This window comes from Argiope bruennichi, chromosome X2 (genome assembly GCF_947563725.1).
Source record: "Argiope bruennichi chromosome X2, qqArgBrue1.1, whole genome shotgun sequence".
Classification (NCBI taxonomy): domain Eukaryota; kingdom Metazoa; phylum Arthropoda; class Arachnida; order Araneae; family Araneidae; genus Argiope; species Argiope bruennichi.
In genome coordinates, this window is record NC_079163.1 from 69,260,111 (window position 1) to 69,285,136 (window position 25,026).

General features: G+C 30.4%; 1 protein-coding gene across 1 annotated transcript in view; it reads right to left on the reverse strand.

Annotated features, from left to right (window-relative positions):
- Positions 1-8,992: 8,992 nt before the first annotated feature.
- The window catches only part of LOC129960490 (putative fatty acyl-CoA reductase CG5065), a 48,086-nt gene continuing 32,052 nt past the window's right edge, over positions 8,993-25,026 (reverse strand). Inside the window, exons 8-13 of the mRNA XM_056073959.1 lie at positions 24,673-24,717; positions 21,936-22,054; positions 16,786-17,034; positions 14,896-15,025; positions 12,543-12,670; positions 8,993-9,267 (exon numbers count right to left, since the gene is read on the reverse strand). Coding sequence (XP_055929934.1) covers positions 9,099-9,267; positions 12,543-12,670; positions 14,896-15,025; positions 16,786-17,034; positions 21,936-22,054; positions 24,673-24,717 — 840 coding nt within the window. The 3' untranslated portion in view covers positions 8,993-9,098. The remainder of the gene's footprint in view (positions 9,268-12,542; positions 12,671-14,895; positions 15,026-16,785; positions 17,035-21,935; positions 22,055-24,672; positions 24,718-25,026) is intronic.

Here is a 25,026-nt window from a genome sequence, read left to right on the forward strand (position 1 = left end):
TGTTTGAATAGCTAAACGGAAGACAAATTTTTTTCCAAAATTATATAAATTCACTGAGATTCATTTTGATCTCTATTGGATTACCTGGTTAAAAGGTAAAATGCAGAAAGGTTGATTGAGACTTTTAGAAATTACAATGAAATTATTAATGTTATTATATATAATTATAACTTATATAAGCAAAATAATATATTATCTTTTTTGTTAAGTATTTGTTTAATTCCTTAAAGCTGTAAAGTTTTGAGAGTCACAAACAACGCATTTAGCCGTATCCTACTTATACACGATATCAATTCGTATCAAATTTTGAACTAAATCTGTCAATTGTTTGACCACCTATCGGTTTTCATGCATGTAAACGCGATAATTCATAAACGCAATGACTTAAATAAATGAAATTCTTTATGTAGTTTGTCGCCACATTTGTAGTTTTGTGTCAAATTTTGGTGTGAATTGGTCTGCAAAAAAGCGCTCAAAACACGTTGTAACATTCCCGTTTCCCAGTACTGATAAGACATTTACAGCCAGCTGTGTCGTCGTTGTTACTTACTAAATTCCTCGAGATAGCCAGATGGTGGGTCTTTTCACGTGGGTGGTCTCGCATCTGTTCATTAGAGATTGCAGTGAAAGACCACATGGGAGAATTCCTCGTCCACGAGATATTGAGAGTATCTTCAAAGAGAAAGGGGTGTCCAAACATCTATATGCTAAATGTTTCTCATTGTGAAAGGACTATGATAACTCCGTGTTCTAGAATAGTCAGTTATGAAAGGTACATCACACAAAGGACCTTCCCACGACCGACTGGCGCCGCTGAGAGAGCATATTGCTGAACCCCGATTGGCCGAAAGAGAGCTCAAATGACCAATGTAAATTAAGACGCGGAGATTGTCGCCGAAATAAAGTGCGGAGATTTTTTTTAGGAGAAGAGAAGAAATGAATTGCAGGCAGACTTTTGGACTACGCCCACGAGTTCGGAGTCCGAGAACCAACTGAGTTTCAAGAAAACCCTTCGACTGTTGTGTCTCCTACTACAGGTGTAAATAACTATTTATTTAACCAAGATTAGAACAAGTTGTTCTTTTGCATATATAGGGCTGTAAAATAAAGAATTGTCTGGAAATTCTGTTTCGTTATTTGATCAGTCTAGATCAAGACATTACAACGTATTCTCAAAGTAGATTCAGCAAAAATGCTAGTTTCATACCAACTATAACCATATTGTAATTACAATTATAACTATAATTAGATCTGTAATTTGTAAGTAATTTGCATGGCGTTGGTGAATGCCATGCAAGATATTCGTGGTCTTATCCAAAGTTTACAATTTTATGCGGCGAGACGGGAGAAAATTAGTTGGATGGTATGCGAGAATGTTTCGGGTTTCCCACTGGTTTTTGTGTAAGGATTGAAAGAAATTTGAAAATAGTAGGTTAGATGAAAAGGAATCTACTTTTCCCTTCCAGCTTTCCGAGAAAAATTATTATTATTATTATTATTTGCATTTCAAATTGTCAGTCGCAACGTTTCAAAACGATATAAATGATTTCACATCCATTTTTACATATCTATTTCTATTAATGATTAAGTTCTATGAATTGTTTATCATTTGTTATCAATTAGTTTTATTTATTGAATAAATGGAATGCTTTGAAATTCGATAGTTAAAAATTTAATGTATTTCTTTAATGTATTTAAATGTAACACAAGTCTTTAATGAAATTAGCATAAACAAGATTATTTTTAAATTCTGAATTGTGAAAAAACTCTGTTTTAAAACTTAGATTTTTTTAAAATTATTTTTCACTTTTTTTACATCCCTATTTTACTGCGCGCGTTATATGTAAAGTTCCTGCTACATCCATTGGAAATTAGATACTATGATTGCCTATAAAACAATACGATGCAAAGAAAAAATCTAATTAATCTCTCTAGATTTTCTTTAAAAATTATTCAGTGTTTTTAGATGTATCAGGATTAGTTTCTATTATTATTATTATTCTACGAATAATGGTTACAGCAATTTTTTAAAGTTTTATATATTTCTTTTACGTTCGAAAGTTTAAAATAATTGAATAATAAAAATTACTTTGACTCATTTGATGCATCATTTTTAAATTTCCACACATTATACCAAAATAATAACAATAACAGTAATTCTCTTTAAAATATCTGGCTGAAATTTCGCATACGCTTTATCTGTAATATTATTTAGGTAACGTGCAAAATGTCTGTGAACTAGGATTATCTAACGTGGATACGTGGAATTGCAGTTTTTGAGATTTGAAAGTAATCTACCGCCCTCTCTCTAAAAAATGGTTTTGTATGTAGACTACTATACTTTGAAAATGCTTGGCGACATTTTCAAACGTTGTTTCAGTCCCAAAACTATTTTTTATTTATTATATATGTGGAAGGCTCTTCCATTCTGAGAATTTGTTATTGATTTTTAGCATTTGAAAAAAGTTCAGATTCAATATAATTTTCTCAAATAAAAAAGATGTATTTATAGAACATTTTTGCACTATATTATACGTTTTAATGTAAGCGTCTTTTAAAAATAGGTTTAGATTAAAAACTTGTCATTAGAATTGCATTATATATATATATATATATATATGAATCAAAAGTACTATTTAAATGTGACAATAATTTTGTATGTGCCCGTGCGCACTAAATTATTGCTTGGACACTGAATTTTTTTGAAGAAAAATTAAAATTTCTTTTTAAATTGAATGAATTTCATTTTTGTATAATTGACATCTTCTTAAATGACATAGAAAAAGATTGTAATTAATTTCAACAGGAATTAAAATGCGAAAGTATTAGAAAAGGAATATTTAAAAGGAAATTTCATTCAGATATTTCCACTTCTGTTTCGCGAAGTATGTTTCAATTTGAACTAACGCATCATTCTTAAGGGCACCATGTACAAAAAAAAAAAGACGTATTGGCGAAAGCCCTCTCTATTGAGGGGGGTGGGGTATAAGGCGTTGACTAAATCGTCGAAGGAAGTGGATTAAAAGGTTTGATTGACCAGCCGAATAACACCTAACAAAAAATTACTCCTAAGATAGAAATGTGATGGATCGTGACCTTTGGAAGGACAACCCAAGCCACCAACAGACCCAAAATAAAACTTCCTTTTACTCTTTGAAGAGGTCTTCTTAAAATTATCTTTCGTTCGAGCATCACGAGGGGATGGGAAGGCAATGTGCCATCCAAACTTCTTTAGAAAAGATATCCTTTGTGTTAGATACTTTGGATATTCTCAATCGTATCGAACCCCACGCTAATGTTAGAAGGACTTTTAGAATACAGAACTCATCACTATGAATAATTATTGAAGCATTTCTATTTTTACGCATTTAATTGCTCTTTATAATCCTGTTAATTAAAATTAGAGGATCCTATAATTTAGAAGGAGTTAAATGAATAATTCGGTATTTATAGCATTTCGTTTGAAAGAACTTTAATTAATTTACAATAAAATTGTGATTATTAATTTTTCAATCCAGGTGGATCGGGTAAGGTCTATGTGACCTATGAAATTGTAAGACCTCGGATTCTTCGCCTAAGACTTGGCTCAATCTTTTCCCTCGATAATTTTACTACTAACAGTGAATTTTAATAAAAATGTCCCTGATTGCCTGGAATTTTATAAGTAAATTTTTTATTTAAAATATACTAAATAGGTTTAATTTGGAAAGCAACCGAAAAAAATTAAGTTTAATTTTTCAACACTTGCTACGTATTTGATATGTGTAAAATTACCTGATGTCTCTGCATAACTGGATGTTCCGAATTTCTGCCGGATTTTCCCTAAGAAGGAAATATCCTAAATTTTAATTAAATGTACCATTTGCGCTATGTTAAAAAGAAAAGATAGTTATTCTAAAAATAATATTCGGATGAATTCTATTCTTCATCTTTTCTAAACATGGAATATAACCAATAAGATAATGTGCATAAATTAGTCAGAAGATAATATAATGAATTAAACTGTAAAATGAATATATTGTTTCGAATGTCTCCTGGCGTTTGAAATTTTTAAATTGGTAATTAAATGATTATTTCTAAATTGATTTTGATTTATTTATGAAAGCAGCTACCAGCTTAGTTTTAGTTAATTTTTACAATCCGGATTAATGGTTGCTAAAAGTTATTTAACTTGCTTTTGATCGCCTGCTCAAAAGAATATATTTCAAATTCGACTGACATGTTACACTTACTACTATTTTTAAAACCTCATACCATCCGTTTATCATGCATTGCCTTTTTCTAATTTTCTGTAATCTCAACTAAAACTTTAACTTGAGAAACGGAGGTGTTTAAATTTTGAATAATACAGAAGCTTTCTTGAAGAACCGAAAATAGAATCCTTTAGCATTGTTTATGTGTATTATAGAATATATTCTTAATAAAATTAATTAATATTAAAAAACATTAAGTTTTATCCTATACATCTTACTCTATTCTTATACATTCAGTAATTTATTACATTAAGGAGTAACAGTATTTAAAAATGCATGCACTTTATAAAAATTTCAATATTGTATGCTTATACTTACGAATTTAAACCTTAATTGTAGGTTTCAAAATGTATATTAAAAGCATACTTTAAATAAAAATCTATTCAGTATGCAAAAATAAACAGTTTCTTCATAATTTCATTATCAACAAAGGGGAAAAAAAGTCAAGATGAAATACAAGTAGCAACAATGAAAGCGATTTGCGTTTCATTTCAACAATTAAATATATTGTTGCAAAATAAGTTAAAATTTTTTAAATAGATTAAAAATAAGAAAAAGTTCTGCGGCAAAAAGTGATAACTAAACGGAGAATTCTTTGAATTTAAAGATGAAAAATATTTTTGACTAATATTTTCGGAAATTATCACATAAACACCAACATTTCACTTAATTTTTAATTAAAATGAATTTTTTTTTAAATAGAAGTGAGAATTCTCACCCTTTAAAGCATATATGTGTTAAGTTTGGTGGCTCTAGGTTAAACGGTCTGTAAAGCGCCAACACAAATACTCTCACTTTCTCCTTTATTATTAATAGAGATAGAAAAATCAGCGAGAGTGCTTTCCCAAAACTTTCTTGCCATCTCTTTAATAAAGGTGAATGTGTTTTAGACGTGCTTTTTTCAAATCAATTGAAATCGAAATTTAATACAGAATTACAAATGTCACAAAATCACAGACCAAATTTGATATAATTAAATCATTCCGTTTTTAAGTTATAACATTTACATGCTTCTCAAAGTACAGTCCTACAGAAAATCCCCTTTCAGGATTTGTCTCAAAATTTAATAGATGTCTACATCATAGATTTTAAATCTGTGCACCGAATTTTATCCCTCTAGTTCTCTTCCGTTTGTAGTTATGTTAACTAATATTCGAACAGAGGAGCAGACAGACTTCCAAGCTGACTGAAATCGATGTGTGAGCAAATAGATTACGGATAATATACAGATGCTTTGTACCTTCGAGGTTCGTTTCTTTAAACTCGGCCCTTTATTATCTTTCATGACTCGAATTCTGGAAAGAAATACTATCTGGAAAGGGGAATCAATATCTTTAAATTACTAAGTTACTACTTACAATATCATTACATTACTATCTTTAAATTACTAAGCAGTTACTAAACACATGTTGAGAGACTTTTCTATATTACTCTTTCAGATCTAGCAGTTTAAAATTTTGTTTTCGGCTTGTAAAATCTTTACAATTGTTCATAGGTGAAGATTCTGGAAACTCCATAGAATATATATAATACTTGTATTAGTCTGCACTTTTTCAAGGATTACTGTGAAGCGTTGCGATGTTTGACTTAGAGCTTTATCTTAATGGTTTCGCTCTCTGGGTTAAAGAAATGGAATTTCCACAGGAAATATCGTACGTAAAACCGAAAGTATGTTATGTTGATTTTAAGATTTTTCTTTCCTCACTCTTCTTATTTTTAATTTCCCGGCGCAAGAATACTCTGCAACTATCACAAACCTCTTACCAAAACTTCATTTGCAATGATATAATCAGACTGTACATTATTATGTTTACATTTATTCGCTTTCTTGTTTGACTGTCCGGCACAAATTTTGCAATCGATTTTAAACCAACTTCCCTATGAGCTAGACTTGAAATTTTATACAGCTCAGAACTGCATGATAATGTAATATTAACCGTCTTTGTTTTCTAAAAATTGTCATTGAGTGTAGCTCGAATCAATTTAAAATCACTGAAAAATTTCACGTAAGACTAAAAAGCAGAATTTTTATTATTTCAATATATAAATTTTAGACCATTTAAAAAACGTAAAGTTTCTCCTAGCCCCCATACAATGAAAACGTGTGATTATGAATATTAAAAATTCACAAATTTTCAAGACAATGTGTATAAGACTTGGAGAAATTTTTTACTTTAGTCCGTTTAAAAATGCGGTATATTAAATTTTTAGTTAAATTTTTTGTCGTTTACGATAGTAAATAAACCTACTTTCATTGCAGTCATTTAAGTAAACTAATGCTTTATCATGGATTGCAATATATTTCCATTTATTTTCTGCCGGTTTTTGGACAAGATTCCACAATCTGTTCTACATTGATCCACATTCTTAACAAAAGCTGGTGAACGTTATTTAAAAATATTGAAAAACAAGATTTATTGTTGCTATAGATGCATTTAAAGACCTGACAACAGATTTCAGCGAAGGGATATTTTCTCTTGTTACCAACATTATCACTTCAGAAATATTTGAAATAGTATTTCCTTTTTAGATTTCCGTTTTGAAGAGAATGTAAAATTAATAATTTACGGTTTTTCTCTTTCCAATTAATAAAGTTGCTTATTTTGCTCTTAGAAATTTTAATACCATTCATTTAACAACGCTTTGAAATTATGGAATCGAAACATTTATTTGGAAAGCGTAAAAGTACATCCCTAAATCCGCAGCTTGTTTACATGCAACATTTTGAAAGAATTTAGTAGCAGTAGTAGACACTATTTCTCATTTCAAATAAATTGGCAGAAATTTGCTACAAAGCATTGCACTTTTTTTGAAATTCTTAACCAAAATTGCTCTAAAATGTGAAAATACCTTTTGTATAACTTCGTAAAAGATGAGTTCATAAATGAGCCGGATAGATAATATATTTGCAGCAGATCTAGCATACATGAAAAAAAATAGTAATTGTTAACAGAAAATCTCTCATTTATGGACTTTACAAATGATTCAAAGGGAAACAGTTGCGGATTTGTAACGAAACAACCAATAGAAGTTAATCGAAGAATCAATAAGCTTTATTTAACATGCCGTTGAACCTATATGATGCAAGTAGCATCGTAATCAAAAAATATATTGCTCAACAGTCAATTATTCTGTACTCTAGTTTTAAAATATTCAGTGGAAAAGGCATGCTTTTGATTCGCATTTGAGTCTGCGCTTTCAAATTAGAATAATGTCCCATTTTGAAGCTACAGGAAGACTATTTTAGGACGCAGCATAGCTAGACGGAACCATATTCAAGCCAATACCTTATAAATGTTATCGCCACAGTAATGCGATGACATTTAATCTGCGACAGCAAATTTGGCATGCAGCAAGACCAAGTATACGGCGGATTTTCATAGGATTCAGTTTCGAACCCAAAGTCCACTAATCATGTCCAATATCTTACTACCAAACCACTGAGGCAAATTCTTACAAGCGAAATTGGAATCCTACATTTTATTGTAATTAAATATTTACACACTTAGCACTTTCCAAGCAGAAGCACGTCTTTTTTATAGGACATGGATGACAGATGTGAAAAATGTATTAAACCGATTTTTATTGGATGTTTAAATAATTATATCATCGCCTTTTCTTAAAAACCAATCTTTTACAGAAAATTAGAGAAGAGTTCTAATAACTTGCTAATTTGAGTAACATGGTCAAATTTTTTGCTCTCTAGATATTGAAAGAGAACATTACAAGGTGCGGGGGGAAAAAGCACAACAATTTTTCTTGCAGAAAGCGGGAAAAAGATTCAGACGGGCAAAGAAATACTTTTAACCAGTATGAGCTTTATTCGTCTATTTAAGCGTAGTTTTAGGCAATTAATCACGATAAAAAATGCGTTTAATGTGTTCGCATCTTAGCTTTTTTTTTATGTGATGTTCACATGAAGAAACTTTTTACTTTAGTTAGGTTAATTGAAAATAATTCTCTAGTCGTTAATTATTCCAGCTGTAGAATAAAATAAGATAATTAAGAACCGCGTAAAGATCTCATTTACAATAATCAACCAATATGTATAGAAGATAAATTTGCTCAAACTTTAAGTTTTTATAAAGCATTAAAAAGCGAAAAATTTGGCCCATCTCTCCAAATAGGGACAAAATCTCGGGAATCGCATTTTCAATTCGTGCTTTTTTTAAACTGGCTTTTGCTGAGATTCGAATTGCTGATTGCTTACGAGATCAATATCGGAACCAATATTTGCTTACAATTTATTAAACTTATTGTAGAAAACCTATTGACCTAGTGTTAAAGTAATGTACAAAATCAAAGACCGAACGAAAGATGCATCATCCCGATAGACTAATGATTTAATTGGGTCAATTTGGGGATTTATTTTTTCCGATTCCAAGAGTGGTTTAAGCGTAAACCTTATACAGAAGGTTTCTCTTCGGGTGGACTCAAGAGTTATATATAAATGATTTTATAACGCTTTAAAGTTATATAGTCTTGCAACTCCACAGCAAATCGTCCTTCGTTAATAGAGCGGTACTAACAAAATGCTAGATTTCACATTTGCAATGATATTTACTAATTTTATATTTAATTATAAACAAGGAAAATGTCTAAGTGTTAGATTTATGCGATCATTTGAGATTTATCTTTTAGTTTTACTCAATTTAAAGGAAAGCCACTTTTATTCATATAATCTTCTATTGCAATTCAGAAAAAGAAATCTTTGGATAAAATAAGAGTCTTGCAATTTCTTTCAATCTTTAATACTAAGTATACATAGGAACGGTAAAAGATAAATGATCAGTAAAGTTAAAAATAAAATACATATTTTGAACTTAAAACAATATGTAATACAAATTAAGCATGTTCAACAGGCAAAATTGATTTAAGGAATTTCCTTATAAATTGGAGATTTATAAACTGAAGTCTAGCGATGACAAATCGTGGTGTACAAAATTTCTTTAAGATGTAACTGAACAAGACTCCAACAGGAATAATCTTCAGGCAGAAGAAAATTAGTTGACGTCTGAAAAGAAATTTTTATGCAGAATTATAAGTTCGAAATATCAATGAACATTCTGGATATAAAGATGAATTGAGATTAAAATAATGTCAGTAAATATGCTAATTTATAAGAGTAAATTTCATTTACAGTTTCCAAAGCATGTGGATCAAATGTTAATTTATTAGAAAACAGCCTATTTTTTCTCCAATTTTTATTTTAATAATTCTCTTTAGAATGCAAGAGAACAATTGTTTCGTAGGCAATGGATAAATTAACCCTTGGCACTTAAAAATGTTTAATCTACATTTGAATTCCAAGACACATTAAAATTTATTAAGTATACTATAAGTATTATAGTAGCTGTGGTCCATTCAGAGCTCAGCAAGCGAGATTCTTTGAAAATGACATCATGCAGAAAAAGATGCACAGGAACACGAAAGCACTATGACCTCCTAGAAAAAAAGATGACTTAGCAATTTAGTTGGAGAAAAGACAGATGAATAAAGTAGAGTGGATATTGAATCAATTTTTAGAAGAACTGCAAAGACTATTGTGGCCAGTGGAGGTTTTCCGCATAGGCGGTGGAGGCAGCCGCCTCTTGACACCAAAGGGGAGATGGGGTTCAAAATCTGTATCGAAGTACTAAGCCGGCGGTAGTTTTTTTTTCTTTTGTGAATTTTCACAAAAGCCTTTTCTCTTCCACTAAAGAAAAGGTAAAAAGAAATTGAATAAAAAGCAAGAATGCCGAGCGAAAGATCGGGGAAACGAGCATGAATGGAAACAAAAAACAGAATGCATAATTTCGAAAGTAGTAACATTCGGGAACTTTCTGTGGTATATCAAAACCACATTCTCTGAATAAATTGCAATATGATTAGCACTATAATATGGTTCTATTAACCGAGAGATGTCAATCCCCATATTCCGAGATGATGCAAAGGTGTTTTTTCCTTTGAGCAGAGTTGGATTATCAAACAAACTACATGCAACTGCTTTAAGGTCCCGAAAAAATTTGCGATAAAGAATGTTACTAGACAAGTATTTTTTACTCGAATGTACTCTTTCATTTATATTTTAGAATACTTTTCTCAATTTATTTAATATTTTCAAATTTACTTGCAGATCACCGAGGTCAAATTTGCTTCAGTTGACCAATTCCATAACTTCCATTTCTCTGCTAGAATTTGTTGTAAAAAAAATCTTGCAACACACACTCACACATCCCCTCTCCGCCACACGATATGAATAAAAGTTCACACTTTTATTTCAACATTAAAGTATCAACAAATTTGTTCATAATTTCGGAACTAACAGATTTAGAGTAGTGAAAGTTTGTCCAGGAATAACTTGAAATTGAAAAAAATGGGTGTTGCCACTGAAAATTTTGAAATTTGTTCGTATTTCAATATATAGATGGCCTTATTAAGAGTACGTAAATTCTTTGCGAATACCTTTGTGATTGTATGATAAACGATGTCAGAATAAAGCTGGTTCGCCGTTTCTCCAGCAACTGTACTTTTAAAATGTTGAATATATATAAGAAATACGTAAACGATGTGTAAAAAAACTAGTATTGGGGGATGATAATTTAATGAGAGTCGTGACTGACGAAAAGGTAATGACGGTTAGGTAATCGGGCACACTAAATCAACAGGTATCCTCCCAGAGAAACTCTTGTGAATGCGACTGCTGTTCTTTCAAAACGTATGGTTTCACGCATGCTTTAAAACATTCCCCATTTCGGATTCCCGAGGGAGAAGACGCCAAACAATGATGTAGGAAAGTATGCGAATAAATTTCATTTTTTTTTTTCTCGTGATAAGGATTAGGAAAAGGGAGAAATCAGATTAAAGAAATGTAGTTGAAATATTCATAGAACAATCGATTCATAATTTCTGCTTTGCGTATTTTTTAGAATTTTATCTTCAAGAGCTATTTAATTGAACAATCCGCAACGGAAGTTGCTTAAAACCAATTATAACGCTTCACAGGAATGGTTTCTAAAAGTATTTGCAATGTTAGTAATTTGGAATACAAATGTGCTTGAATGCATAGAACTATTTTCGTTTTAAAGAAACTTGCCGAAATTTAGCCTCCCTCATGGAAAATTAAGCTCGTCCCTTTTTAAAATAGATAAATTAATGCAAAAAAAAAAAAACAATTTAAATTACTGTTAACAAGTAAATATTCAAATTTAAAGAAATACTTTGCAATTACTAAATTTATATCTGAAAAATTGAGTTTAAACAAATTTTATTTCAGTCGAAAAATCACCTGAAACACTGCTAAGCATAATTTTGCGATTCCCATTGAGTAGATGCACAGAAATAAGGAAGTATGCGTATTATGATGAATAAAAATGAGTAAGTGGGAGACATATCGAATAGTTCCAAATAATTCCAATGCAAAAATGCAGAGAAGTGAAGCAAACAAGTTGGATTTAGGAATTCGAACAATTTTTTTAAAAACAAGTAATGAAATAAGCTCACCATAATTATCAAACCTATACTCATACTATGCTAATTTTGGAGTGGTTTTTTTTTTTTTCATTCTTTTTTCGAACGTACCGATTTGGTTACGAGCGCGATTATCGCATCACAACACATATTCAATGTGCTATTAGAAAACAATAATTTAAGCAAACATATCTTTCCTTATCCAAGATTGAAACATCTCATTCTTTTTATATAAGCGAAATTTTGTATCAGAAAATTTAATTGCAAGAAACTTTCCTTTATTTACCCCTATATTTCGAAACCTTTCGTTGTTGAGAATGTATCAGATCCCTTAACGAAATCAGAATGAATGTAGTTATAAAATCATGGCTAAAAAACAATTAAAAAACGATAGCAAGAATAAATGTTTGAAAAATATTGTGTAGGCTTCTGATATACATAAAATATTTTATTTTATGTATATTAGGTAGGCTATTTAAGATGCACATAGATAAAAATTAATCTCAATAGGGCAAACGATTAAATTACATGAAAATGTACAGAATTCTCGGTATGAAATAAATTTCCCTGCTTGACCACTAAGTATACTCTAAAATGAATTTACTTCATGTAAAAAAATTTATCCCAAAATCTCCAGTAGGTAACGAAACAATTCTTACTCATGCCGTTGTTTGAATTTATCTTTTTTCTCGTAGGCTGTTAAGTTTCAGGATTCTCCGGCAATTTTTAATACATCTCACTAAGATTAATCGTAATAGGATATATTAAGGTAACTAAGAAATTATAATTCATCTAAAACTTTCATACGAGTGAATAGCCAAGATTAATTTGAGCTCTTACCTTGCCAATTTTTTACGGGCCAAGTCAAGGCTTTCATCGCTTTCTTTTAAGTAAAATAACCTTACCCCATGGACGTAGTCTTCCAAATATTGATTCCAGTTTATTTTTTCTTGGTCGATTAAGAATACCTAAAAACAATGACAGATTTTATACCATTTTAAAATGAAACCTAACATTTAAGGTAAACTCAGCGCAACATTTGCTTAATAACTACGAACTGTACAAGACTTTAAATTCATTTATTTTTTCGCTGTATGTTAACAGTTTTCACATGTTAAATCCCAAGCGAGGGAGACTAAGTATCAATCGGAAATGTCATTCTTTGAGACTTTGGGGAATCATCCAGTCCAAATGAATAATATTTTTTAATACAAATGAGCAAGTATAACTGCATCCGAAATACCTTACTCCTTGAAATTCGATGCATAACCCCTTTTTATCTTTGTTTCTTGATCTTAAAGTAAAGACGGATTTGCTGAAAATCGAAAGTAACCAAAATGGAATAAATGAAGTTTGAAGAACTTATGAATTATTCTAGAAATACAGGTCCATTCGAGCAGTCCTTCACATCTGATTAACTGGAAACTCGTGATGTGTAATAATTCGTTTTAGCGCACGCTCTTTTAAGTCCGGCAACCCTAGTTGAGCGAACGATTGGTGCACCTCAACTTTAATACACCCCTGCATAAGAATGAATTCAATTTGAATTTTTCCAGGTTTAAAATTGTATGACAACTTCCCCAATTTCGCACAACATTTTACATAATGTATGTAGAACGCGCTTATACTGCGATTTCATTACATCATAAAATATCCTTGAACCCTTTAATACAAAGTATGTATTTCTAGTCATACATCAACAATTTCCCATAATTGTACTAAACAGGGATCATTTTCAAACAGCCAAAAGAGGCGTGAGATCATAGACCTCTTTAAGATAGTTGAGGTTCGAAGATCTATTCAAATAGGAGAGCAATTAGATCTTTTTGCTGCTTTTTAACATAGTTGGGAGAAATATTTCCTGATCTTCATATAAAAACTCAGCACATCTTTCTATACAGTATCATTTCCAACTTTTAATGGTTTTTATTTTGCTATATTACTACTTAATCATTGAAAAAAAAATCTGGGTTTACCTTACTCTTTGGAGTTTTAATCTGTGGTATCCAATTATTTGTTTTGAAAATTCGTTGTATTTATGTTTACATCAGTTATTTGAATTATATGAATCAAACGATAAATATTTTGATAAATAATTATCAAGTTATATAAATTAATTTGAGTAAGTAATGCAAGAATTTTATAATTGAAAGTTGTCTTCGCAACCAGCCTAAACGTGATATTTATTTTACTAGAATCACGAAACATTAGTATGATATACCAATACAGCCTATGATAATTTTAAGCAAAGAGCCTATAATGACATGTTTACCATAGTTCTTTATAACTATGGCAGTGAACTGAAAGTGTTCATTTATATACTCAAGTGCAGGTAAAGTCATGTTGATCATGCATAAAGAGCAAGTAAAAAGAAAAAAAAATTCTAATACACTAACTAAATTAAGTATTGAAAATACAAAGTCAAAAAGAGTAACAAGTCAAATGAAACATTTATCATAACGAGCCGATATAAGATGCACTGTTGATACGAAATTTGAATTAGTTCTGGTGATTGCATATTTAATCAGGCGAGCATTAAGAGATCCAACTGCATTTTAAAAGAAAAAATCGTACTTTGAGAACTCGGCTGTTGATATTTGAGGCGATTTTAAAGACCAAATTGAAATATGTTTCCCAGTGTAATAAAATATATTAATGTGCTAGTGTATATTAAATTCCAAAATGCATTTGGTGTCTAAAGGAAATTTTCCAATTTATGTCTAATTCATTGTCTTCCATTTCTACCTTGAATTATGGTCTTAAAATGTATGATTCAGATTTCCAAATTGCAGACAATGGATTTTTTTAACCGCAGTTAAAGGAATTATTTTTTGCGAATTAAACGAGTTTATCAAGGAGGATTATTTAAAAAAATTAACTTAATGAAATACTCCTGCCATTAAATTCAATAACATTCGTATTTCTTGCCTTATTTTAAAAAACTTTTCGCAATTAACAGTGCCCACTTATTGCAAAAAATTAAACTGCGTTTCAGCCACCTAGGAGAACTGAAAAATGGGATCTAGTTTCATGTTCGAGATTTAAAATACAGTTTTTAATTAAATGACAATATTTTAATGGTTTCTATTCCACGAGAGTAAAAGCAGAAGTATTTCTCTGAATTGGTAGGCAATCGGAATAAGCTCTAAATATTTTGTTGGCCACCAATTTAAGAAATTATGAAAGAACTTGCCTCTTTGTCAGCTGGAAGCATATTTTCGTTCATGGCATCCAAATTTTTAGATGTGAAGTAAAATCTCCGAGTAGTATAGAGCTGAAGATGACTCATGGCTCCGTGAATACGCCTGTATGCTCCAATCATCCTGAAAAGGCAAATTGTTTATATTAAGAGATTTGTGTCAAGGAAGTTTACTCTTTATGATGAAAACTTCACAGGAATAAAGTCTGTTTTCTCCATTACAATTAGGTATAGAAGAATTTTTAATTTCTTAAGTATATTACTAATGCAGTGAGATTAAACTGTTCAAACAAAAATTCTGAAAAAATTAAGCAGCGATATGCTAGTTAGACAAGTTTTGCCACCTAATGCTATTCGATATGAAGAATTTTAATTGCTCGAACTACGTTAATGCACAGCTAGCTTTAGGGGAGAGCTACTGTACCGCTTTCAGGTGATCATATGTATGTTCATTTGAATAATTATAGATTTAACTGCTATATATGAAAGAAATTATTTTTTTTATTAAGCATATATTAGGATACTTTTCATTGTATTGTCTCTAAATTGCTTAATTATAAACTGTTCTTAATCGTATATATTCAATCGTTTAGTACAAAAGCTCCATTTTATATAATTCAGTTTTTAATTTAAAAATCATTCTTGTGGATTAAACCTTTGATGACTCATCAATACTTATACCTTGTAGTTTAATTGGTCCATGCCGGATTTGAGACAATCGCTTTAAACGTTTACTCATGGAATTTTATCACTAACATATGCAATTGCTTATAAAGATTTAAATTCATTTCAAAATGAATGATTCAACGCTGAACTAAAACTTTTAAAACAAAATCGAAAGTTTAACACTTCCTAAGAATATTGAGTACTCCATATTTTTACTTAAAATGGAAGTATCCAGAATACATTAATATCAATCAAGGCAGAAGAAATATTATGAAAAAAATCTGTTGCTACCAAATATTCAATTTAATCTAGATTTCCCTAAATCTTAAAATTTCTAGCACTAGATCCGTTTAAAAATTTAAATTTTTACCCCCCTTTTTTTAAATTGTGAATTCCCGTTTTTCCCGCATTTCCCATTTTGTTCTTCCTCAGTCGAAAAGTTCCAGACTAAAGTCCTGGACAATAGGCAAGATAGTTTTAACACTTCATAATCTAATTCTTCGTAATAAATTTCATTTCTAGGATCTGGCAAGCATGGTATGAAATCAAAATTTGGAATCTTACGATACCGACAAGTACGAGTTTGATTTGCTGCGACAAAGAGAACATTTTTTTAGGAATACCTTTCAGCTTAGATTTTCCTGCTCCGCTCATTCTTCCACGATAGATCTGCCGTTCTTCTTTACTCTAGATATAATATTTTACGAGTCTTTGTCTTGAGAAATGTCTGTCTTAAGTGATAGTATATTGCGTATTTTGGTATAATTATTCCTATATAATAATCATTCATAACTTTGTTAGAGTAACGTAATTGATTGTACATTAATTCATTTTCCAGAATCATTAAGTCATGTTTAAAGCTGATTAAGTTTGTAAAATGAAAACTTATAATTCCTAGACTTATAATTCCTTTTTTTTCACTCTTCATGTATGTTAGATCTGCTGTAGATGAAAGTTCATACTATCAATCCAAATTTGAAATGTTTGAATGCATTAATTCTCCCTTCCACACGCGAAATTATATTAACATTTCCTATTTAAAATTCTTAGTATTTACGAACATGGTCTGCACGAACAATTCAAATAAGCTTCGAATTTAACTTCGTGATTTATCTTTCACAGTAAAGCAATGTGTCACATTAAATTCTCATTCACCTAAGTAATTAGCACATTTTAACGGCAGTGACGAAATACCGATTTAAAACAAGATAAACTCACCCAATTGCTTTAAATTTGCACAGCAACGTAAAGACATCGTAAGCAGCAGCAGGTAAGAGGTGCAAGACGTATTTGCAAATTTCATGAATGGTTTCACTTGACGTTACCACACCTCCAGGCGTTAGAAAAGGAGTATTACTTGGGTATTTATTAAGAATTGGCAAGCAGATCCTTACCACCTCATACCAATTGATGCGTTTTGTTTCGGGGCAGACGCAGTTCACAATACGGATATTAGATGGGGATTCTCTGGAAAAGAGACAAAAAGTTCAGTCTTAGCTTCGTATAGATTCATTTTAGTTCCATTGAATTTCGTAAGTTAAGAATTAAGAAATTTACAGTCCTGTAGAATTTATTCACACTTAATTCATTTAACCAGAATTATGAAATCAGGTTTCTGGAGATAAGTTGAGTGAATATTTACAAATGCGTCCTTGCCTTTTATTTCATGTTTGTAGAGATAATACTGTAATCGAATTTTTACTCGCATCTCTAAGCTCTAAAATTGAAATTTTGAACTGTTATTGGTTTCCGATGACAATACAATATTTTAATAACCTTAGAAATCTTATCAATATATTCATTTGACAAAATATTGATTTCATACAAGAGGTAGCATCTAATATTCAATAAAATATTAAATTCTATAATATTTATGATCACGAATTTTGAAATATGCAACTTCAAAGTAATAAACAAAGATTTTAAACGCGTTTTTATTAATATAGTCAAAAGAAATTGTATAGAGAAACTAGCTATATTAACAAAATTACGACAATGTAGTCGTAAGAAACTCTTGGATATTCATCAAAAGTTAAAATGCATTATAAATGAAAGCACTTTGAGTATTTGTTAATACGTAGTACTTTCATGGTTTTGTTTTGATATCTAAATTTTTAATTTAAGATAGGGATAACAAAAAATTAGAAAAATGATTAAAATATGTATGTCTAGAATATATAGCGCATCAGAATATTTAACATTCCGAAGATTTAAATTAAAATTTAAATTAACTGTATTGTGTATCAAGGCTGACCTTGGGTGCGAATGCCTATTGGAAACGATTTTCGATACATTTTTCCTACAAAATTTTACTCGGAATATAAAATAAAAGAGTTTAAGAATCACGTTTATAAAACGAATTAAGAAACAAATTTTATGAAGTTGTTTAAATTTTTAGTATTTATCATATACATTATGGATCTTAAAATGAATTTCGCACATTCACTAGCAGGTGATACCAATCTCATCTTTGCAGAATAAAGATATATAAATCGACAGATCAATCCATAAATTCTAATTATGTTCTGTCAGATAATATAAATGTGTGTACAATTTCAAAACTATCGCAACTAAGCTAGCGAATGAAAATTTTATTACAAAGAAAGACATTCCCTTAATTGCATCCATTGAGTATTCCCTTTCAAAGTACATTAAAAAGATGCATTTTGAATGCGTGAATTATAACAATATTTCACGATTTAAATCAAAAATATTTAAATAGCAGAAGAGAGCTATGGAGTTACTATTAAAATTGATGTGAAGGACAATGAATACCTATCTTGACGTTTAAAAAATTGCATAACTCAAAGCAAATTCAAAATTCATTCAACAATATTTTGCCTATGGCATTCAAACAAAGAATTCTCATTTCTCATCCGCATATTTGAAAACTTATCCTTTAGCATGAATCTCCAATGATAGTTTGTATTTACATACCTGTTAAAATAAATTAAGGTTTTTTTTATATAAGCAATTGATGCAAAAAAAAAATCAGTGAAAAATAATGAAAACAGAAGAGTTATTCGAAGGTACCAGAAGAATTACTCGATTTATCCAACAACTGAAAGAGAAAACAACGAATTTGAAACTAAAATTGCCAAAGAGGAATTCATTCAGAATATTTAACAATCATAGTACACAATGAACAGGAAATTAAAAAAAATGAAATAGATAGCAAATTTTAACTTTATAAGTAGCTTAAATTTTCAAAATTTCTTTATTGGGTATACTAAATAACAGTGAATTGGGCGATGGAATTAGAGATCTTTCAAGTTATCATGAACGTTGTGGATTTAAAGTACAGGTGCATTTAACTAAAAAATCCAAAAGTACAATTCGTAGTCTTCACTTTAAACAAAATAAATTCATTTTACAAATGATATTCGAATAACACAATAGAAAGTTACAGGCACCGAAGAAAAATTGGAAATGCTAATGAAGTACGATTAAAAGCATCCAAATTACCGAAGTTGCACTGTAATAATGATTTTAAGCACATTTTAAAAAGTAGGCTTAGTGTAGAAAGCACTATATACGTACCAAAGTAGTGCCCTATATAGTATAATACTGTAAAATCTGGAAAACAATACTGCACAACATCGAGACTTTATACAACGCTTTCTTTATATTGATAAATATTGGGTTCTAATATTGTATAATATAGTTCTTAATATTATGCAATAGTTTTCCCGATATTCAACAAATTAGTTCATAATACTATAATTATATCCAAGATTCTAAATCCTATTAGAATAACAATTTTTTTTTTTTTTTTTGCTCGTATTAATTTTTAACTCAGACTTGGTTTTCACTTACCTTTAGATTCGAGCTCGCAACCCTTCAGTTTGCCAACAGTAGACTAATGGATTTTGAAATACGAGTGTCGATTATGGTGGTTGCGTGTTTCACTCGTCAGGTATATAAATTAGAACTGCCCTTTTAATTAAAACTTTGACTTAAAAATATAATTCTTTCACTTTTCAACACTAATTTAAAAATGTATAAAAGGTGAGCTAGGACATTTTATTAAAATTCGGATGTTTAAATCAAAATATCAATGCATCGGGGTTAACGAATAACTTCAAGTAAAATGCATAAAATTGAATAGTAAAGTAATATCGTATTGGTAAATGCATAATTTACAAGTGTCATCACAACGGTGAGACAATAAATGTAGAATTTAAGTTTTCAAAATATTGCTCTATGCTATGCAATGCAGCAAGCAAAAAAAAAAAAAAAAAAAAAAAAAAATGGATAACTCGTAATATTGTGGAAAAAAAAGATTTAATTCGCAACAAAATACTTTAGAACAATTTATTTACTGTAAGAGGTATACACCTTAAAACATGATTAAATGAAAGATTTACGTTCTTAAAATTTGCTAATTCACTTTTTTACAAAACAATTTTTATTTAACACTTTTTTATTGAATTTTTTTTATGACATTTTGAAATTAACAATGTTAGACAATCTCGGTAACAGTTAATATTACATGAAATGCCACTCCTGTTTGTGCCACTCCTGAAAGCTTTTTTGCTACTTGAACTAACCACACAAGCAGTCAATGCGCACTTTTGAGTTACAGTAAAATAGGACAATCCGAAACTAGATGACGCTCACATACGTGTGGAAAAAAAACAGTAGCAAGAAGTATCTAATGCGACCTAAATCTAGGTCAAAGAATGACGAACAATAACTGAAATATGCTCAGCCTTCTCTTAGCCTCACCTCACTCTTTAGCGAAGTATTATAGTCTAAAAATGGTCGTCACTGGATAGTGAAGCGAATAATACATTCATCTATATTAGTAAAATAGACGGAATTAACTTTGGCTAAATCAGTTATACAATTTTAATTTAAATTCGCTTTATTCATAATCAAAAGAAAAATAATCTACTCCCCCAAACCAGGATGTATGCGAGAGAGACAAAAGAACTTGCAGAGTCTGGAAGAGCTTTTTGTCAAACAAACTAGTAATAATTTTTTAATACAAAAACAAACTCCTCTGAACCAGGCCTAGCCTCAAATAAGATTTTTTTTTTAATGCCAGTGAGATTCGAGGCAAGATGAAAGGAAAATTATCCTTTCGAGAGGTGACTAACGCCGCGCTTTTATTCTCATCTTTTTTGCAACTGCATTTCACTGTCGTAAAACTGAAGGCGTTAAAACATACTGGACCACATTGGTCAACATGCGGATTTAAAAACGAGAAAAAGCTTGAAATTAATGATAAAAAGTAAAACGTTATTTGATTTCATTTTGAATAAGATTAAGTACATTTTTTGAAGCACGCTGGCGTGGGGCCTTACTGTCTGTCCACTCTGCCGGTCCTTTATATACGAATCAGGATATTTTGATAAACAAGGAATGTTAACAGAAGATATTTATTTAAGAGGGCATTTTTATATAAATGTTTGGCAATACAATCTAGCTTCATTCTATTATAAGGCAATTGTACACGAAGTGGCATCAGCAGAGGGACAGATTTCGATTTCCGGATAATACTGGAGTGTTTTTTTATTAGAGTTTGACCTTCCCAGGTAGGTAGCTCGAAAATTCCACGACTTTTGGTGATTTGATGAATGAATTAAAGACTCAAACTAGAAAGTAGTAAATATAAAAAGCCGCTTCTATTAATGAATTACATTTTAATTTAAATCAAAATCTAGGTCAAAATAAAACTCATGAAAGTGAAGCTCGAAACATTAGAATGAGTTAAAATTACGATGAATATCATAAGAAATAATTCTCGATTATATAAAAATTACGATGCATTATAAGTGCGATTTCAATCCCAATTTACTTAGAGTATATTTCCCATTTACCCCGATTTGTTTCGATTCTTAGGTCTTGAAAGAAAATCCCTTTTAACACAGTATTTTTATTTTTAGATTTTCATTATTTCTAATCATGAGAAATTTTGGTACATTTAGATCATTGGGTTGCATCTTTCCTCGTCTGTCTTCCATCATTAATAATCGTCACGCATACGCTGATGCACGGAAGCGGAACAGCCACAATGCTTAAGATGCGATTACAGATTAGCCCACGAGATCTGGGAAGGGAAATTCTGACGGTTTACCGATACAACATATATACCAGTAAATGTAAAACATCTGTCCTGCTCCTTTGAAAGAAAGGCGGCAGTTTTATTTTGTGTATTAAAATACTTGTAATTCTTGTTCAATTTACAGTTGAAATTTTATTTCGTATGAACCAACTAAAACATTGTGGTATTGATTGTTGAAATTACACTAGGAAGCGAGGCAACAAAATGCTGGGAATCTGCTGCTAATAAAATAGCGGGCATCAGCAAATTAAGAAATAAAAATTTTAAGAATATTTTGGAACAAACTTAAATTTGATACTTTTGAGTTAGCAGAGAATATGCAGCGACTATTAAAGTGTTGGCAACAATATCAACAGGAACCCAATCTGCATATACTCCTTCCTTCACCAACAAAGTTTTCAGAACTCCTTTGACACTCTGGAAAGATAAAAAGCAATTATTTAAATGACAAATTTTTATATACCACATTTAAAACTATAAACAATGCTGTTTTTTAGACTTGCATGTGTGAAATTTTGGAATTGATTTTAAACTAACCTCCCGATGGCAAAATTTGCAAGTTTCAAGTCATAATTTACTGGAAAGTTGATTTAAAATCTAATTGCGAAATTTGTACCCAGCTGACAGAAAAGTCAAGAAAACGTTGAAATAAGTACTGTTGAGAATAAAATAACAGAAAATTAACTCCGAATGTTTAATGAATTTAACAAGTGGGTACATAAATTGTTTTACCAAAAGAATTCGGAAGACTACAATCAGCTTGAAAGCCATTAAAATTCCTCTGCATTTTCATGGCTCTGTGAATTTGTGTTTTTAATAGTGAGAGAAATCAAGTTGCAAAAGTAAGAAAGGCGTAAAAGTTAATAATGGATGGAAACGTGTCTGGCGGCTTTGGAATCTTGTTTTAACTTGGTTAAGAAAACAGAATCAATTCTTCGCATTGAAAAAAAATTGTAGGTAATTTTATTATAAAATTCTTTATATTGAGGCATGCTGAAAATAATTCCAGATATTTTTAGTGGACGGTCAACAGAGAAAGACAAACACTAGGTTGGAAACTTCAAGAACTCTGTCCAAATCTAAAAAATACTATTATTTCATATAAAATGAGCCAAAATATATGTTAAGAAATGTAGGACAAATTAAGTAATAAGACCAAAATTTTATCCTTTGGTAGTGATGCTAAACTCATTTGGAGAATGTATTGCATCATTAGAGCATTCTAAATTATGTATATCCAAAAAAAAATAAAAAAAAATAATTAAATAAAGAATATGATTAAAAGGATTATAAATAACCAGATACAGCAATGGCATATCCTAGTAAAAATCGAAACATTTCGCAAGAAATTTTAATGATTATATTTTTGTAAAATCAATATGCATTTATGAGTGAAAAGAGGCTTTAAGATATTTCAATTATAGGATGATCCAGAAGCGGTTGAAATTTCAAGCCAGGTGAATTGCAAACATTTCAACTTTAGCCGACTGAAGTAAACATTTAGCAACAAATTCAGATATAGTAAAGTGTTGACTTAGCCGATAAAGTTCTTATAGCCCTTAATAGATATCCGGATTCTGACTACAAATGCGCTCGGAATTATCAGGATGTACTTCCAAAATTTGTCTAAGAAAAACGGCTAGTTTTGCAACAGTATTTTACTATTATTTGCAGTTGGATCACAGAATACATTGTCAAATCACAGTCAGGAGGCAGTTTCATGCAATACATTTATTCATTGTGTCGGATGAAACCAAAGAAAAAACTAACTCTTTCGACCCGACTTCTGCATGATTCAAAGTTTAAATTCTATGCAAAAAGGGTTCCTTCTACGATAACTCGTGTAAAAGTAAAATTTGCCGAATAGGGAATGAAATCTAATATCTGGAACTTCCATTAGGACTTAATATTCAGATTTCGTGTGTCAAACTTTGCATGCATGAAAGAATAGAATTCCGCGAATTCGTATTTATCGATATTTGGTTTCAAATAGCAATGAAAAATTCAATATAATCTAGCTGAAAAACCAGTTGCGACTAACATTACATAAATTCTAACGCGAAATCAGAGCATTAAAAGTGGAAATTCGCAATCAATTTTACAGTGCTCAAAAAGTACAAGTGCACTTTTTTCCCAAAACAACTTTAACATTTAAATTTCTATAATCTTTTAAATTCTGTAATGGAACTAGAATCAGTTTACTCACGAAGAATAATTACTCAATGCATTTTTCCTCCTCACCAAGTACAAATTCAACTCATCATAGCCGGTGTCATGCTGCAGAAAACTTCCAATATTTTTGCTGAAATTGCATTTCAAAGAAATTCGGCAGACTAATTACTATCGAAAGTGTCTTGATTATTGAATTGAACATTAATAGATTACTCGAACAAGCTTGAAAAGTAATAAAGCTGTCTTATTCTCCTTATCATTAGCTTTAGCACTGTACCTACTTCGCGGCCTCCCAATAATAAAAGTGAAATTTTGGGGAAAATGACTTTTTTGTAAAGAAACAGAAGACTGAAAATTAGCTTCTTCATATTCAATATTCCTTTTAATACGTTAGAGAACATTTTCAGGTTAAAATGGCTGTGACATGTAAAATTCAAGTTTTGTCATTCCAATGGATAACTTATTAATCAGCTAGAAATGCTAGTATCATTTTAAAGTCAGAGTATAATACGGAAAAAATACTGATTTCCAAATAAAATTTCGAACATTTTGTGAAGTTGTAAAAAAAATGTGATATGTTTAATATCATTCAATATTTCAACGGTGTTTTTTTGGTGATATGGTTAGTTCTAAAAACGTTGAAATCAATAATTTACAAACGTTTGTAGATTCGCTAGTATTTCTCAAACGATAAAATTTGTATTTTGTTTGGAGTATGAAAGGAGTTCAAGCATTCATGCGTGATTTACCTACTTTCATTTTTAAAAAATCAGAATTATATCGAGTTATTCTTAATGCATAGCTACAATAAATTTATAAGAATTAAGGAAATACTTTACTAAATAGGAACATGAAAGGATTACCATGGCTATGAATCCACTTGGGCCATTATAGTTGTCTATCCATCCCTGAAAATAAAGGTGTATCGTAAATCAATTCCTTACACTAAAATAAGTATCGTTCTGCTTATACCATGATTATAAGTATTGCTCCTACCCATATTAGTACAGCTTAGTTCAATTAGAATGTTTCAGCCTCTTATGAAGAATAGTATAAAAATAGTCGGTTTATTTGAATATTTTAAGTGTAGTAAAACCCGTTTCTAATTATGTTGCAGAAACCTCGAAAAAATATTGTTATAAACATATTATTGCTGTAGATAGTAAGAGCATCCATTATGCATGTGTAATTTTAATGCGGTTGTTGATTTCTTGCCA